The sequence below is a fragment of the Thermobia domestica genome, chromosome 3 (genome assembly GCF_964235325.1).
Source record: "Thermobia domestica chromosome 3, izTheDome1.hap1.1, whole genome shotgun sequence".
NCBI classification, from domain to species: domain Eukaryota; kingdom Metazoa; phylum Arthropoda; class Insecta; order Zygentoma; family Lepismatidae; genus Thermobia; species Thermobia domestica.
In genome coordinates this window covers 343,231,124-343,250,468 of record NC_137456.1, presented here as the reverse complement: position 1 = coordinate 343,250,468, position 19,345 = coordinate 343,231,124, and the positions used below count along the sequence as shown (strand labels likewise).

The 19,345-nt window shown below is 36.1% G+C and overlaps 1 protein-coding gene across 4 annotated transcripts in view; it reads left to right on the top strand.

Moving 5' to 3' along the window:
* Positions 1 to 17,177, top strand: part of Pdzd8 (PDZ domain containing 8) — a 110,432-nt gene extending 93,255 nt beyond the window's left edge. For 3 of the 4 annotated variants that reach the window (XM_081752861.1, XM_081752863.1, XM_081752862.1), the window contains 2 exons: positions 5,194 to 5,403; positions 14,933 to 17,177. In XM_081752861.1, coding sequence (XP_081608987.1) covers positions 5,194 to 5,403; positions 14,933 to 14,995 — 273 coding nt within the window. In that variant the 3' untranslated portion in view covers positions 14,996 to 17,177. The remainder of the gene's footprint in view (positions 1 to 5,193; positions 5,404 to 14,932) is intronic. The other variant, XM_081752864.1, reaches the window with a different exon arrangement.
* The last annotated feature ends 2,168 nt before the right edge of the window (positions 17,178 to 19,345 follow it).

The window sequence follows — 19,345 nt, the reverse complement described above, 5'->3', positions numbered from 1 at the left end:
ATAACTTTTCGCTTTTCATCGAAACGTACGTAAGTAAATAATTATGGGTGGTTTTAAGATAAGTATTTTTTAATGAGTATTGAATATGTATCGTATTAAGCAAAAATTGTGAAAAAAGGCTGGAAACTTTCGAAATGTGGGTGTGGAGATGAATGGAGAGAATTAGCTGGGTCAAGCGAAAATGAGGGTGTTAGAAATGATGGGGAGAAAATAGTAATTTTAGATATAACTTAGAAAAGGAAGAGAAACTGGATGGAACATTGGCTAAGGAGTAACTGTATCTTAGGGGTCATGAAGGACATGGTAAAGGGTATGGTGGCAGGAAAGAGAGGGAGAGGGCAAAGGAGACTACAATTAATGCACGATATCAAAACAGAAAAATCGTACTTGAAAACGAAGAGGTTAGCTGAAGACCGTGGAGCATAAAAGTTTCTCAGTTGCGGCAAGTGACCTGCCAATAATGGCAGATTACCTATGATGATGATGATGATGATGATGATGATGATCCGGTTAAATCAAGTAGCCGTTCAAAATCTTGATAGACTTTTACATTTGATTTGTAGGAAGTTCAAATATCATTACTGCCTTGGATAATACTTTCACCACTTCTGTCGTTTTGATGTCTTCAGACAATACTTTTACCTTATTTTAATGTTCTTAACGAATGAACACGTTCTTGACAAGTTATCAGATTGTTTAATTCTTGGAGAAGAGCGTACCTTTCAAAGTAAGTTATTATTCGATTTTCGAAGTAGAGCCGGTTTTTTAAGCTAATAATTATAGCATAATCAAAGTTGATCAGTTTTATCTCTTGGATGTAAGATTATCGTATTCCGATGGTGCTCATTGTAGACCTTGAAGAGAGAGGAAATTGATTTCTAATTAGCAATTTGTCCGGTATGAATTGATGAGTTTTTATCCCATATTCACTTGTACTGTATATTCACGCCTCATACATCCTTGGTGGTGAAAAGGGGTACTAAACTCTGAAAGAAGGAACTAGTAAACACTGGGAGCAGTGTAACGGTAATTTTTAGCCAGCTGAGAATATATGCTAGGGCGCTAGTGGTACTGTTAAAATTTGTATTATTTTAACAATACTACTCATCACAATGAATATTATGCAAGAATTTGGAAAAATATCACGCCCAAACCGGCTGCGAGGCTAGTATATGCGCAACCATGTCTACAGTCCACTTGACACTATACCAGAATACATCAAAATATAATTTCAAATTATAAGCTGTAGGAATTGAGCAAGAAACATAAGAATCAAGTCTTATTAGCTTTCAGAGACAAAAAGACACCAGAGAACATGTTGACAAATTTCAGGTAATAAATCTCCCATTCTCAGGGCAAGAAGGTAAAAGATGACATGCTAAAGGCCATCAATATTTTGAAGAGAGCAGAAGCATTTAAAAACAATAAAATTTAGTTCAGTGAAAAATTTAGCTATAGAGATGTACATCTATTCAGCACGCCATAATGTTTTCTGTAAAGTTTTCTTACAAATTTTGTAAAAATCCGATAAGAATTTACCCCAAAGAAAACAAAATTTTAACTGAACAAATGTGCGATGATAGATTAATTATGTTATTATGTGATAAACATCATGAATATTGTAAGATTCTGTAGAAAATATTTTTTTATTAACAAAAAATAGTTCAGTTCCATTATACTTGATAAATGAAGGAAATAAACGATTTTATATCACGATAATTCCTCCATACGTGCCAATTCAGTCATGTACAAAAAGTAAAAAAAATGCACAACAGAATCGGGATTCAAACCCAGGTCTCTTGACTTACCATCCAATGCGTTAAGTAGTACTTTACCCAATTCGCTTCCTGAACAGCCATACATTTTTTAACTCTTGGAGTCAGTGCTCAACAGGGTTGGCTGGTTTAAACCAAGGTGGTTTAAACCAGCTCTTTAAAAAGAAAGAAAAAAAAACTGGTTTAAACCAAAAAACATAAAATGTTCGTAAAAGTGTAAGTGTTTGTAAAATCTTGATGAACACTCTTCTGTGAGTTATCACGTTTCACTCCCGTATATTATTCGTATTATATTCAGACCTAAATCCCCCATTCATTACTCAAAAAGATTATACTACAAAAGCGGCTTTTGTTATTTTTTTATAGTTTGTTATTATTGTTATGTAACTGCAATCAAAGAAAAATTCTAAATATTGTTTCGTTTCAATAATGTTTACTATTGATGAAATACATCGAAATGCCGTACTTTTTTGTGTGTGTGGGGTCATACAAACCCCACGAGAGGCATTTAGTGAAATGAGAAGTATCTTTGGTATCTATTTATGTATAAACGAGTCTGAGCCGAAGTGGACTCAAATAATTCGTATCTTTATTCACTTTTCTTACTGATATGCAAATTAAATCGTTATATTTCTTTAACTTGGACTAATAAAAGTCTTTGTTAACGAACTTGGACTAAATTAGTTCTTCTGTACTCTGTAGTACTTTGAAATTGTCCATATGTAATTCTGTATAATGGTTTCACTTGTGCAACTGTTTATCTTTTTGTCCTTATGAAATGACTCTTGACAATTATATTAACAAGTGGGCCTACGTAAAGATCAGGACAACGTATGTTTATCAGGAGTCATTCGTGAGTGACTGGGCAGACGTATCGCATTTGTGGCCAATTAGTCCTGGTTCCGAGTTCAAATGGAGTACAATTTCTCTCGGATGTAAGTCGAGAAGCGGTTTGGATTCCGCTTTAAGCTTATGTGACCCCTTCGAGCATAACCCGGTTGTTGCATAGTACCACTAAGGCGAAACAAACTTATTTCTGTCTATATACGAGTATAATATGAATACATAGAGCAAATTATTTAAACCAAAAACACCTGGTTTAAACAAAAAAAAAATGGTTTAAACAAAAAAACGTTTTTTTAGGGGGGGTCCAATAAAAACCATGGTTTTTGCCAACCCTGGTGCTCAATCATTCAGACCATATGGACTTGTACTACTCCTGTTGTGTTTAGACAACCCAGTGTCTATCCGTAGTAATCTCCTCGAGCCATACATTCTATTATATGTGAAGTCAGTGCTCTGCCGCTTAGATGATGTGGACTGGGCTTGAACAACCCAGTATCTACATTACAGAATATCTGTTACTATTGAATTATGTATTATACTAGCTAAAATATCTGTCCTTCGCACTGGAACAATACGTTTATAGAAATTAACTATTTGAACTCCTTTCATCTTAGGATACGCATTTGAATGAAAGTGGAATGATACAAATCCGTAATGGCACCCTCCCTACCAACAGGGCTGAACTTGTACCTCAACGGCATCGGAAGTGTCACTATTCATCTCAGCGACTCCAAAAGCTATGGATTAGACATTAATATTGGTCGTTTTCCCACCTCTTCTCACTTGCTTCCATCCTGTTTGTGTAATAAAAGCCCAAATTAGATCATGCCACACTCATGTTTTAAAAATCTTCAAATTCGGTGCAGCGGTCTAGGAAGAGTTGACCGCCAAACATCTCGACGTTCATTTTAATTTATTTATATATATATATATATATATATATATATATATATATATATATATATATATATATATATATATATAATGGCTCTTGTCCCTCCCTCTACCTACTTTCCGCCCTCTTAAACGGAAAATTTTACAAACGCTGGAATATGTTTTCCCTTATTTTTAATTATTTTTTTAAACCGAATTTTGTATTTCTATCTTGACGGGCTCGTGAAGTACTACTGTATTTTGCCGTAAATTTTTAAACGCCTCTACTCCCTTAAGATAGGCCCTTATGGAAAACTAATATGATGAAAGTTAAGTTATCCAGTGTACACTCATGTACCAGAAATCATTTAAATCGATCCATCGGTGTAGGAGGAGTTAGCTGTAAATCATTTCTACATTTCATTTTTGTTCGCAGTGGTATCTTGGAAAATGGCGTGCTGCGTGGCGAAATTTAGTACTTTCGAAGGAGCTTCGCTTCAATCTATCCTACATTTTACCATTCAGCATGCCAGCAACATTTACTTGCCTATTGCAGTCTGAGGCGTTACTGGTCAATGGCAGCCGATGCAATGCCATGCGTGCACCACCAGTTCATCCCGCAGCAGATGGTGTCACTCTGCTCATACGCACAAGTCCACAGTGATTACAGTGATCCAGCCTCAAACTAACACTGTGAACGAAGCTGTACGGTCCGGTACGAACATACGGAAAAGATAGCAGATATTCCGTGTTGTGATCGCATTGCGTGGTCCCATACTCGTTCTCTGTTTCATACGACCCTCTTCTATTCACTGTTTCCACACAGCAGACGTAACAATATGCCCTGTACAAGCCAAAATGTCACGGTATGACGTACCCGTTTTTCGGGAGACGATCATTCTGACCCGTTTGAATGCACCCAGATGCTGATATTGCGCTCTTTGACGTCAATGAGGCTCACCGGGATTTGCTTTCATATTTCAACGTTTGATAGCTCTTTACTGACTGAACGTACCGTAACACTACTACAAGCAATGATGCAATGCTAGCATGGGAGAGGGCGCTGCTGGGCCGACATGTCCGCCATCTTTCTGGAAACGTAATCACTTGTTAGTGTTCTAACTTATGTCCCGAGTTTGATGTCATTCGCACCATTCTTCCTGTGTGCTGCAGTTTTCACAAAGAGCAGTGTAATGGAGGAAATAATGGATTTTGTATCTGGTATGTCTTTTATTGTAATGTAGTTTTACCTTCGTTCTTTTTACCTTCTTCTCTAGAGAATGGATAACGTTTTGATTACCAAAATATACCAACTTGGAAAACTGATAAGCTAAGTTTTTAATTGCTACTTTTAAACAGTTTCTTCGTGACTATGTGGTTAGCATACACACCTTCGGAGCGGGAGACCTGGGTGGGAAGTCATGTGGTTTGGTTTTCGCGTACACGTCTCATATAGCCTCGATGCTGGAAAGGGACACAGACTCCAATTTAAAACAACAGACAACAATTTAAACAACCACTCAGTACACTCAGACATTTACAGGCTATAATAGACTTCCAGTGCTAACACAGCTGCTAGTTGGAGAAAAACAAAGGAATTAAAGTTAGTTTATAACTATTCCTCTTGAGTTGTTACGTTGCAAAGATTGCATGAAAAATAATGTGGATCCGTACTGAGTGTTGAGTGCCCCCCTTGCAGATCTCGAAGTTGAAAGCAGCCATTGATAAGGAGACAGAAGTTCGAATCGATCTTGCCCAGCAAGAGCAGGAAGCGAAAGATGCTGCCAGTCGAACAAAAATCGCTTTCCTTATTGGCAAGTCCGACGAGAAAGTCCAGGCGTTAGCGGTTCTTATGTTACATTTTTGTGCAGGTTTGCAGCATACTCAGGATCTGGAGGAACTCCAAAAGGTGAGGCGGAAGCAATATTTACCCTGTTGGCGGGTGTGTTTCCTTATTTTTCTCTTCTAGTGGGAAAATTTCGGTTATATTTACTTACTCTGGTTTCTGGAATGCTTTTATTATTTTAACTGTCTTTGTTTTCTACAATTCTTTTCTATCTGTCCTTACAATTTATCTCTTTCGTCTACTCTTTCCATTTTCTTTCTTCTTGTCCATTTTCATTCGTATTTTGTTCTTGTTTGTTAAGAAGATATATGATCTCCAAGCTTTAATTTTGATAGAATAATGCATGAAAGTATTTTCTCTTTGCTGCTTTTGAAATTTATTTTTACTTTCTCTGATCTGATAATCTTCGTGTAGTCTAATTGCATGGAATACATTCACTCTGTGTTTGTACTGAAATATAAATTTAATTCTGGTGATCTCTTCTGTCTGTCTATTGTTTCTAAATATTGACTAAATGTGTGTTCAGACCTTTGGTTTCTGTGTTATAGTTCTTTTGTGGAGTAAGTGAACCTTAAGTATAGAGTCTTGTCTTACATAATAAACCCAAAGGGCAATAAGTACGATTGCTTTTATGTATTCATTGTTGCTACTTGCACTAGGTATAAAATCATAGAGGTTCTAATTAAAATAACTATCATTAATTTTGCATGATATTCTCAAACATTTGTGACACAAGTAAGTCTTGACAAAATACACTATTTTACTTGTCGGGATGTGTTTCTTTGGTTAACAGCACGTCTCTCTGTACTCTTATATCTCTTTTAGCTTGAAGCCATCATAAGATTTGTAATATACTGTACACACTACACATATATAAACGTACTACACATGACTATATTTGTCAACTTTCCTATTCGAATCAGCTACGTACGAGGGAGGATCAAATGAAAAAACTTAAAAATACAATAAAATGCCGTAAAGTTGGACGATTGCTTCGATACATGGCAGTAATATGCTTTGAGTTGCACTTAATGACCGACAGGTAGCAGAGTGTTACTGAAAGAACGGCAAATGCTGCAGTGTTAGTTATCAAAATGGCCTCCCCATTGTCCATATGCACCGCGTTAGAATAGCGTTCGGTGTTTGAGCAGCGAAGGTGTGAAACCAATTAAAATCAATCGCAGGATGGCAACAAAGTATGTGTTGAAAGTATTCGTGTTTGTCCCTGCAGCAAGTATACGGGTGGTGTAGAAAGTTTAAAAGTGGCGTAATATCTGTGTAGGATACTTCTCGACCGGGATAAGTTCACCGTGTAGTGACCGACGGAGACGTTGCGTTAGCAGAACAGCTTGTAAAGGAAAAAAGGCATATTACACTGAACAGGATTGTTACAGGCAATGGTTCACTATCATCAACCAGAAACCAAGAAAGCAAGCAAGGAATGGCTGCATAGCCCGTCGCCGAAACCAAAAATATCCCGCACTCAACCATCAGCAGGAACCATCACTCTCTTTTGGGATGCAAAGGGAGTAATTTGGAACAGTACATTTAAAAAGGAGTGACAGACAGTAACTAGTTCCTCGTATTCAACTTCTCAGATCTGCTGAAAAATAAACTTCACTCTGCAATCAGGCGTAAACGACGACTTCTATCTTCAGGTGTCCTCCTACTGTATGACAACGCCCGACCGCATACTGCCCGTTTGACCGTTGAGACTATCGATGACCTCAAATTTCAGTGACTCATTCATGCATCCTATTCAACAAACTTTGCCACCGGTGACTTTCGTGTGTTTGGATCACTCAAAGTAGCAATGGGAGGCAACCATTTTAATACTGATAAAGAGGTGAAAAATGCGGTACACGAGTGGCTACAATCTCGACCAAAAGAATTCTTCCAACGTGGTATCCATGCACTTCCGAGACGGTGGAATACTTGCATTGAACGTCAAGGGACTGCGTTGAAAAATAAGAGACAAGATTTCCTTTTGATTGTTACATTCTAAAATGTATTGCACTTTTAAGGTTTTCATTTGATCCTCCTTGTATAAATGTCAGCTACTAACAATAAAGTAATCGTTCTCCTTATGTTAGGTGTTTCCTTGAAGTTTGGTGTGCAAGACCCCCTTTATTTTATATTGTCTTTTACGATGTCGTTTTGTGTGTTTTGTTTCTGTGCGTTATATAAATGTTGTGGATGTTGCGAAACGAGAGAGAAAAAAAAAAAGAAAAACATTCAAAGATATTAAGAGGTCTGTTACAGTGCTAGTTATAAGTTGGTTAGGATTTTCTTCTTTATTATCATTATTTGTGCTCTGGTACCCTTATCCCGAAAGTTGTAAATGCGTAATCGTGAAGGAAGTTGTATATGCGTAATATCTTGGGAAATGTTAAATAAATTGTTTTACATATACAGTGATACACGTGTGCCAGCTATCGTTTATCGAAACTAGATTGCGTCACATACACAGCAATACACTTGTATCAGCTACCGTTTGTGGAAACTAAATTGTTTCACGTATACAGTGATACACATGTGCCAGCTGCCGTTTATCGAAACTAAATTGTTTCACATGCACAACAATATACTTGTACCAGCTACCGTTTGTGGAAATTAAATTGTTTCACGTATACAGTGATACACTTGTGGCAGCTGCTGTTTCTCGAAACTAAATTGTTTCACATACACAGCAATATACTTGTACCGGCTACCGTTTGTGGAAACTAAATTGTTTCACGTATACAGTGATACACATGTGCCAGCTGCCGTTTATCCAAACTAAATTGTTTCACATGCACAACAATATACTTGTACCAGCTATCGTTTGTGGAAATTAAATTGTTTCACGTATACAGTGATACACTTGTGGCAGCTGCCGTTTATCGAAACTAAATTGTTTCACATACACAGCAATATACTTGTATCAGCTACCGTTTGTAGAAACTAAATTGTTTCACGTATACACTGATACACTTGCGCCAGCTGCCGTTTATCGAAACTAAATTGTTTCACATATAGAGCGATACACTTGTGCCAGCTACTGTTTGTCGAAACAGTCATACATGCCATTCTTGGTTCTTTCGCTTAGACCACACAAGTACATGTTTTTAGCTGTTTTACTGGGGGAAACCAAGACCATGAACTCTGATCAAATTTTTTCGCATGGTCTCTTATCGACCGTCTCCGAACTTGCCTGATTTCTTCAGATAATGTGACGATTAATTCTTTATTTCTGATTGGCTTTAGGCTTTCCTTGGCAGATTTTCCTTTTGTGCTCGTACCAAACTAGTTATCCGCTCCGCAGTTGATAATACCATTACTTTCGTCATTTTAACATTCACATGTTCTTCGTAATTCAGTAGACTAGTGTATCAATAATGAACGTAATTTATAGTAATCATCTTTTCCAGATCATCTAATAATTATTTCCGATTTGCACATTTTGATCACAATGTAAACTGGTGACTGCCGCTATTCTTATTCTATATTAGATTAGATAAGAGGCCAATATCTTTGATAGTTTCTAAAAACATATTTTGGGACACAATTGCATTAGCGATGAAAGAAGTAATTCGATGTAGAACAATGTGTATGTTCTCGTACTACTATTGGGTTTGAATTGTTTGACATGTAGCAATCTTCTTGGCTTGATTTCTTTTTCCACTAAATGTCCAATGCATCTATCACAAGCATTAAAAAAATAATAATAATAATACATTAATTAGCCACTTCTTTGTGTTATTTTTCATGGCTCAGGATAACGAATTCGATTTCATGTTCAGGAATTTTAACTGAACCAACACTGCTAAATATTTTTCGAGATGATAATCTGGATTTTGGATATTTTGATAGATTCCTAAAGCTTGTAATTCGTTCGTTTGTTCAGAATTCATCCATTGCTTTAGTGATACTAATTTACTCAGTATCTTGCAGGGCACCAAATCAAATACACCATGGAACGATGAATCGCGTCAGTAAGATTTAATAACTATTTGGACTGACCAGGTTGTTATATAATTAAGCTGTTTCTCAAAATGTTAAAGATATGTTCTCGATATCAATATTTGGGTTTAAAACAACTGTATCTGTGCCGAGATATATATAAACTCTCATGCAAGTCCCTGGTTCTATCCCAGGTTGTGAGAGTTTGTGATGAAAAGCGTTTTCTCGAGGTTTTCCTGTGTTTTCTCCTATTCTTAGTTCACCAATTCTTGTATAATCGTTCACTTTCATTGCTTATACGAACAGCTGAATGGAAATTTAGATTTTTGAAATGTAGTGTGTCATCATTGACTTAGACGTTTGTAGGTCTCTGAATTTTGCTTACTTTTGTATTTTTATCACTTATTCGTATATCTATATTCACTTACCTTAAAATTTTTCATCCTCCCGGGGATGGAATCATCTTTCACCTGTTTCATTTCGAAAACACACATCAATTTGTATTTATTAGTCCTTTCTCTATGATGATAGTGAACCATGCGCCTTGTCGTACTACCAAGAGAAATGTTTCTCCACGAGATATAATAAATGTAAATATTCTAATTTCTAAGTACAAATACACACTGAAATATCTCAGTAAACACTTTTAGGTATTGGTATTATGAGACATCACTATATGGTATATATATATATATATAATATAGTATGGCGCTAAATTCGTTGTACAAAAGCAAAGGAGTGATTCCTGAGAGTAAAACAAACAAAAAGTTCCTATAAACATAGGAAAACCCCATCGTTTACGTGTTTTAAGCTGCCGAAAGTATGAAAAAATGAATTCTAAAGGTCCATAGCTCCAAAACTATGGGACCTGCTGTAGTCGAGTCAAGACTTCACTTAGGAACTAGTATTTGCTATATCCAAAAATACATGTTTTAGAATCCTAAGGTACTCATGCAACAATTTTTATGGAGGTAGTTGGGAGAGTACTTTATATCAAACTCCCTCTATAAAAATTGTTGTGGAAGCACCTCAGGATTCTGAAACACGCATTTCTGGATAGGGCACATACCAGTTCCCAAGTGAAGTCTTGACCCGACCAAGGTAGGTCCCATAGTTTTGGAGCTATGAACCTTTAAAATTCATTTTTTCATGATTTCGGCAGCCTATAATACGTAAACGATGGGGTTTTCGCCCTATGTTTAAAGGAACTTTTTTTGTTTGTTTTACTCTCAGGAATCACTCCTCTGCTTTTGTACAACGAATTTAGCACCATACTGTATATATATATATATATATATATATACATGGAACTATACATGGAAATGTTGGAACTTATTACTACAGCTGTGTTTATGAAAAGTAATGTCTCACCGCTTGGTTAGAGAAATTGATCAGACTTTAGTAAGTACTTGCCTTATGAGTTGGAACACCAGTTCAAGAGACATACAAGCGGCAGTCTAAAATTTCCCGGAATTTTGTCATAACTCTTGATTGACACAATATAAGTACACGTTTCCTTATTCGCCATTAAAGTAGTAACTTTCGAAATACACACACTTGAGGACCATTTGTAGCTTCTGAAAGAGCCGAAAATCCGATGGTGCTAAACTGACGTTAAAGCTATCAACGTCTCGGAAGATGATTTCCTCAATATGAACATTAACTTGATATTTCCGCGTTGCTCGAATTTCGACATTGCGCCAACTGTTTATCACATACAGTACTTCTCCGTTCATCTACACTATTTAAACCATGGGGGCGCGGTGGCTCAGTGGTAGAGCGTTCACCTCCGGTGCTTGGGGTCCCTGGTTCGATCCCAGCTCTCGCCGTATGGACTTTGTGGTGGACAAACACCGTGCTCGTGGGTTTTCTCGGGGTTCTCCCGTTTCCTCCCACTTTCTTCATTCCACCATTTCATTCATTTCTCATAATCACCGTCTCCTTTAGCCTAACCGACATAACCGTGGGACGTAAAACTTATAAAATTTCATTTTCACTTTTTTACTACTTAAACCATGCCTGTTATGACCTGTTCATACTTGTCATACTCATAATTAGGGAACAACTTAAGGACTGTAGTGTACAAGATTTATTGTGATTGCATCACAAATGCCAAAACTACAACAACATCCCGCGAAATTTTTGATTGCCCCTCGTACATACACAGTTTAAAGTACACTTGGCCGTAGTACAGGGTGTTCAATATACAATGCAACCCGGAGTTCGGGATAGTAGAACTTTTGAACCTGAAGTGATACACAAATAATGGTTATACCAAAATGAAGCTTTGCTTATGTATATATTTTTAAGCTAGGAAGCGACGATTGAAGTACACTAGGAGCCACACAGTGTTGCTAGATGTAACCAAAGATTTTTTTTTTTTTTTTGCGCAAAACATGTAAATTGACTCATAACTCATACGTATGGGTGTTCTGTCGTTAATTTTCAGTTTGTTTAGTTGGAGTAGCTTGGAAACTATGGAACAGAAAAAACAACTTTTCATTCCCACCGATAACTAAATCGGATGAGGCTTCTGTAAGAGGGAACTAGGGAAATCGTAGTTTTCATAAATTAACACTCTAAATTGGCAACAGTGCTGATGTTTTAGTGCATCAAAAGGTGTGTTAAGGATCTCTCTACATTATGCAATTCCTGAAAACAGCGAAAAAGAAACTTTGAAATTATCATGATAATACGTTTACTTACGTGCACCCGGCAACACTGCTATTCATTTCTATGGGGATACTTAAAGCAAAGGGTATACAAGAACAATTCTCGAACCTACACAAGACGTGGAAACGAACATTCGTAGTGAAATTGAGAACATTAACACTTCTACTCTTCGTAAACTTGCTGCTAACATGATTAAATGTGTGAACTACTGTTTGAATCAAAACAGGGGGCACTTCCAGCATCTGCTGTAGAACGGATAACTCATTTCGTGATAATAGCAGTGTTGCCAAGGGCACGTAAGTAAACGTTTTATCGTGATAATTTCAAAGTTTCTTTTTCGTTGTTTTCAGGAATTGCATAATGTAGACAGATCCTTAACATACCTTTTGATGCACTGAAACATCAGCACTGTTGCCAATTTAGAGTGTTAATTTATGAAAACTACAATTTTCCTAGTTTCCCCTTACAGAGGCCTCATTCGATTAGTTGTCGATGGAAATGAAAAATTATTTTTTCTGTTCCATAGTTTCCAAGCTACTCGAACTAAACAAACTGGAAATTAACGACAGAACATTCATACGTATGAGTTATGAGTCAATTCACATGTTTTGGAAAAAAAAAAAAAGATTTACATCTTTGGTTACATCTAGCAACACTGTGTGGCTCCTAGTGTACTTCAATCGTTGCTTCCTAGTTTAAAAATATATGCATGAACAAAGCTTCATTTTGGTATAACCATTATTTGTGTATCGCTTCAGGTTCAAAAGTTCTACTATCCCAAACTCCGGGTTGCATTGTATATTGGACATCCTGTACAAAGCCACGTACTTTCATCAGAGTATCATTGTTGGGTTTATTGTCTGGAGTTTGTTTGATATGCAAAACACAGTAACCCATACACACTGTGGCGTTTATCCTGCGGAAGATGGAAAGGCATCGTATAGTTGTTCGAATCACTGGGGCTATCCAAGAGATCACAGAACACTGCAACGTGAAATTCGACGTCAAGAGTTTTGTCAGCATCACAGATGTGAGTTTTCATCTTAACGTTGCTCACTGTTCTCAGTCATCTCTAAGTCATTGCACACTTATCCCATATTACTAACAAAGAGGAGTCGTGAAGTGCCATTCCAGATTGAGATCCAGAATAAGAGTTAGTAGGTAATTTGGTGAAATGTAGATAGGACAGTGTTTTGCAGTATTTGAAGAGAGCTAAACACGGTTTCTATCCTCCATTTTTTGGTGAGACAATATAAAATTAGCTTTTTTTGATAAAAATCAACGTAATTAATGCTATTCTTTACTAGTTTATTTAATAATCAAAGATTATGAAGAAGTCTTATCTGTTTTTAAGGTCTCTAGTTTGAAATTCTTATTTAATTAGAATACTGACACATATTTTGGGTACTTAAATGAAGATTAATCCGTTCTGCGTAACTTAATTTCGTTTTTTACTCGATATTTCACCTTCGTATAATTGCTAAAGCTTTTACCAGGACCAATTTGTTAAGAAAAATAATCTTGAATGTCCTCTAGCGTTTATATTTGAGGTATATTCTTCTTCGTTGACGGTAAGAATTCAGCTCGTAGTCCTAAAACTTGTGAATATTACGGTAATTGATAACAAGATCTTGTAATACTCAAGATCAGTACGAATACCTACATCAAGTGTAAGAATAAGATTCCGTGGTCTCATGTTATTGTTGAATCACTTAGCATATATTTGCACAACTTGTCCCTTCTGGAATTCCTGCCCCACCCATTTTTTGATACCAATAATAATAAAAGTACTGTGGAAAAAAGAGTATGTGGATCTATGTGTAAAATATATGATTTTGTTATAGAGTACTTTGATTAGATTGCATTATTTTAATAATATCCGTTAAACGCTGTAAACCAAGAGGATAGTCAAAATTTTATTTCTTAGGCAATTGGTTCCTTGGAAATGTTCTGTGAAGTAAACAAAAGCGAAATATCAGGTAAAAAGGGAAAAAAAATAGTCTTCATTTTATTTAAATATACGAGGTGTGTTCAAAAAGTATGAAATCATTTTTTCCCGCCTAAACAAATGAAGCGCGCAGACTTTCTTCAGTGTAGATGTAGAGGGAGACACTCATGCGCAGTTGTGAATATTTCCCACCGCAGAAAGCGTCAGTCACTGGTAGTCGGCCAGCGAGTGAAGACGTGTAGTGAGCAGTCCTCAGATTTCAGTTTTTTGTAAAAATGACAGAAAAAACTTGAAGAGCGATATTGCATCAAATTTTGCCGAAAGCTTGACGATATCCAAACGCAAACCATTCAACCATATCGGTACAAAAATCAATTTTGACCGAAAATTTCAAAATGAGGAGTGTGTTCATGAAATTTGATTCAGTCTTTTATCTCCAAACACAACAGTTTTGTGTGTCGTCAGGCTCTTTACTCAGCAGACATGGTTCCGTATGACTTTTGGTTATTTCCCAAGCTGAAAATGCCACTGAAAAAGACCCGATTTGAGTCAGAGAAGGGATTATGCGGAATGCGACGGTACAGTTGTTCACCATTCCAAAAACTGCGTTTCAGAAGTGTTTCCAACAATAGCCGGAGCGCTGGGAGAAGTGTGTGCATTACCAAGGAGGTTATTTTGAAGGGAACTAGTGTTTCGAATTTCCAAATCAATAAATGTATTTTTGCCAACCACAGGTTCAATACTTTTTGAACACACCTCGTATAGTAACAGCGTAAAACATAAAATCTATAACATATTTTGAGTAGTGTAGAGTGTTGATAAGTCAGGAAATTCAGCTGTAGATATTCAGTTTTGTGAGTATTTTTGATATAATCCAAAAAATCTTCCAGTTCCGACCTGATATGCTCAAAGTAAAATGCTTTAGGTAAATAGTGAATTTATTATTTCGGAGTTATGTTTTCTATCCTCTCCCGGTTTCATCTTGTTTTGGTATATTTGTCGATTTTTTTTTTCTTATTCTATTTGCAGAAAGAAGGCGATATTAACTTAGACGCTCTACCAAGCGATATAACGCCCGAAAAGACTGAATGATAGATGTAACTAACTACAGAAAAAATAATAATATTGTGTTTCTTTTTTTTTTTTAGATTAGAAAACAGGTGTACAGAGTAACTTTCGTAGGTATTTGATTTTTATTTATTTGTTCATCTTTTTTATTAGTATTGTTTTGTGTTGAGTACATACAGTGGTAAGTACAAGTATGTGGAAAGTATATGATGATTATAGAAAGCTGTGATTTGTTATTTTTCTAGGTTGTTGTTTGGAGTATTTTTAACGCTATTATATTTTTTATTTGGGGTTCTGTACTTATATATTTGTATTTATTCCGATGTTTTTATTATATGTATATTACTGTTTTTTTTTTTTTTAACTTATCGTATTTGTTATGTAGAGTCTTTGTTTTTATGTACCAAAGATACGTATGTATCCAGTTGCTTTTCGTTCCTAATATACTGAGTGCGGGAGAACGATGTAAGGAAATTTGAAACATGAAAGTATACTAAGATAAGGACATGGATCGTGCTGTCGGAAATTGTGGAGAATTTATTTTTGAGGTAAAATAACTCGAATATATTTTTACAGCAATTTTTCTCTCTTCAAAACTTTTATCCAAAGTTTTCTTCATGGTTTCATATTTCTCTTTTAATTGCTCTAATTCAGCTCGACAAAATTATACTTTTAGGGTATAATTTTCATCATTTTCGTCACTGTCTTCACTTGGCGATCTGTCATCCTAGAAGTCACTGACTCGTCTCCTCTTCTGGTTCTTATACAATCCCTCCGTCTTGAGTTGACGTTCAGTGTGCTTGATAATCTTTAAATTATATCCGAAAGGAACTCTTAGTTGAACTAGATGAGCTAAAACAAAAATACCGTATTTGCGCGACCGCACCTAAACTTCTGACACGAGATTATAGAAAAAAGTAAATCTCGAATATAGGCCGCACTACTAAATTTACAACAAAGTTTAATTAGATAGTACCGTGAGTTGCATCTTTCTCCCTCCCCTTCTTTAACTCCCACATTACTAAGGGTGACTAAAAACCAACAACAGAACAGGTTTTACGTATGGGGAGGTCTAGTGACGTGACTAATTTAAGCGACAGTGTAAGGAAGTTCAAAAATTGATTTATTCGAGAAAAGTTGATCATTTGATTTACGAGTGACGATGAGAAAGGAACGTACTAGTTACACAGCGAAATTTAAACTTCAAATTATCAGCTATGCAAAGGAACACGGAAAGCGGGAAGCTGGATGCAGATTTGATATTGCCGAAAAAAAAAAAAAAAAAAAAAGTTTGTCGGTGATGTGCAAATGAAGAAAAACTCTTAAATAGCGTGAGAAGTCAGTGTTCATTTCGAGGGTAAAAGTGCAAATATTCATATATGGAAAAAGACGCTTTATTTTGTAATTTAAAACTGAAAGTGTGGATCATGCCGTTACAACTGAAATAATTCAAATTGAAAGCTGCAAAATAATACAAGTCAGTTTGAAACTAAAGATTTATGCTCTGAAGGGGAAAAGTACGGGTTATATTCGCGTAAATACTGTATGAAACTGAGAAGATAACTCCAATACTATTAAATTCGCAGTTAATGTACATTTGTTGAAAAGTCTGAACGGTCGCCGTGGGATTATCGTGGTTTCGAATCTTACCAGCTGGTCATCTTCACTGTTGGTTATTTATTCATTTCTTACCAGGAAAATACTAGAATGGTTTCTTAAATTCTCTCTAGAGCACTATGTTTCTTCCTGAAATTATAAGAAAAAAAATTACAGTTACAGCATTAGTTTCCACATTTTTCAAGTGTAAACAAAAAAAAAAAAAAAATAATAATAATTTTCTTCTTGTCATTTCTGAAAGAGAGAGTGTAGGCAATTTCAAAAGTTTTGTTACAATGTTTCTGTTGATCAAAATTTACCAAAATGTCTTGTGATACGAAAAGAAATGTAGGAGAACAAACTTCGGACATTAAAATAAAAATGTCAGAGGAAGCTGTACAGTCTTTTTTTTTTTGGGGGGGGGGGAGAGAATGATTTGTAATTGTAGTAGCTGATGTTGTCTAATACAGAAAGTTGGACGTGCTTATAGTTTAAATATGAAGCATACTAGACGTACGCTCTTTTCTACGAACTTCTAGTTATTGACTTCCCCGTGAATAGGTTTCTAATACAGTAGACTCTGTCCTTTAAGCTTCCTTGTGGCTGCCTTTTTGACACAGAATCTTTGTTTGCATCTGTCTGGACTTCTTTGAATTTTGTAACAATAATGTCTCATGCTTTCTCTTTTTGGTTCCTGACTATATATTCTTCACTTTTCGTTCGCCACAAGCAGTATAGATTTCTGAGTAGCTCCGTCACTTCAGTCAAAAACTGTTCCGTGTAATATCTTAGGTCAAATACACGCTTACATCAGGCCGACGAGGTGAAATGGGCAGGTTGGGGTGAAATGTTACGCATGCGTTGTGCTTTAAATCTCCTGAGGAAGCCAATGTTGCTGTTGCACGTATACTGTTTCCCACGAACTTCCTGAAAATATAAAACGCGTTGGATGTTTCGTATAAGTGTTGTGAATGTTGAGACGTGAGACACTTTTTCTGATCTTTCCTCATTCTGAGAAAGCGTGTGGGAAAGTATGTACGTGTAGTGCGACTTACGACTTTCTCTGAAAATTTTTGCACCTCATATCTTCGAATAATAATGAAGATTCCGTACTTCGTTTGGATACCTTTAAAATCTTCTACGAATTCCTACAAGGATAATTTGGGGTAAAGTAGGTATGTTTTGTATATAAAGAGAGTTGAAACAAAGGAATTCCAAAGCGGGAATGGAAACGGAACAGCTGAAGCAGAAGGAAATGGAAACATTATAATACAACACTAAATAACTATATTCAAAATCGATGGCTGTTCGTTTCATCTGATAGGGAGGACAATAATTTACAGACCAGGAAAGTACCTGTGAAACGTCCCGTTGCGTATATGATGGCATATGGTGAATTCCAAGATAGCATTAAGGGGTCATCATGAGTTACTGGTAGAGCTCTTACCTCTGGTGTGTGACGTCCCTAGTTCAATCCCCGGCCAAGTTAATTTTATATTAGACAACATTGTGTCTGTGGGTTTTCTCGGGATACTTCCGTTACCTCCCCCTTTAACCCACATGGAAGGGTATGTGGGAGAATGGGTAGAATGGCATGTGGGAGGAAACGACCATGATTAAGGCAAGAAACGAGAAGTAAGAGTTTTTTTTTTTTTTCAAAACAGCACCTACATGGAAGATTCACTTTTTTTCTGTAACTTCTCGCTCCTTTCCTCTTGTCGTCTCCCCACTATCTGATAAAGCGTTTAGCGGAAAATCTTACAGTGTGGAATATCAGCGCCATCTTCATTTTTTAACTCATTATTATATATAGGAAATTACTTGTTATGTTCTTCTTCGAAATGAAGTAGAATTTTAATTATTCTGATTTTACTGATACTTTTCCTCAAATCTCTTTAAATGTTCTATATTTCCTGAAAATTAGATTTTGTTCTATATAATTTTGATATTTAATAAATTTATTTTTAAGTAATATTACATTTGCATGTATTGCAAGAGACATTTAACAAGATGTGAAGAAGAAATCAGATCAATTCAACGAAAACAAAAATAATTCCGCACATAAATTAATGAGCTAAAAATAAAAGATGGTGTACGTACCCAACATTTTTAATGTCGTATTATAATGTTTTCCTTATTGTCTGGTAGTTCATTTATTCATTGGAACACATTGTATAGATATATAAAGTGTCAGTTTTTTTGTTGTGGGTTGATGATAGTCGACCTGAAAGATTAAACTAATACAGGGTGTTTCAAAACGAATATCGCGGTTTTAAGACTTTGTAGTAACGTACAATTATAAATAATACATTAAATGAAGGAGGAACTCAAACAGTTTTTGCTACAAGTATTTAATGTGAGTACCATTCGTCACACGGTACACATCGAGTCGATAGGCGAGAAGAGCCCATAAACTTTCCACCGGGATATGACACAAAACACATTCAATTTAGAGAAGTCTCGTTGCAACTGTACCATTTCGTGGGGATTTGCTGACCCCCAGATGCAAACATTATGAGTGCAGGTGAAATGTCAATTCATCACTGAAGACGATACGATCCATAAAATCCTCGTTATGCAGCAACATTTCATTTGCAAAGTTGGGACGTAAACCATAGTCTGTAGGTTTGTAGCAACTGCAAACGATAAGAACGTAGTTGTAAGCGTAAAATTCTCCACACAGACGGTTGCACTGTAACTACAAATTCAGTCTTTGCAAAATGTAAAACACAAAAAGTTTTCTGTTCTCTAGTCGCCATCTTTGTTGCTAGCGCTTTC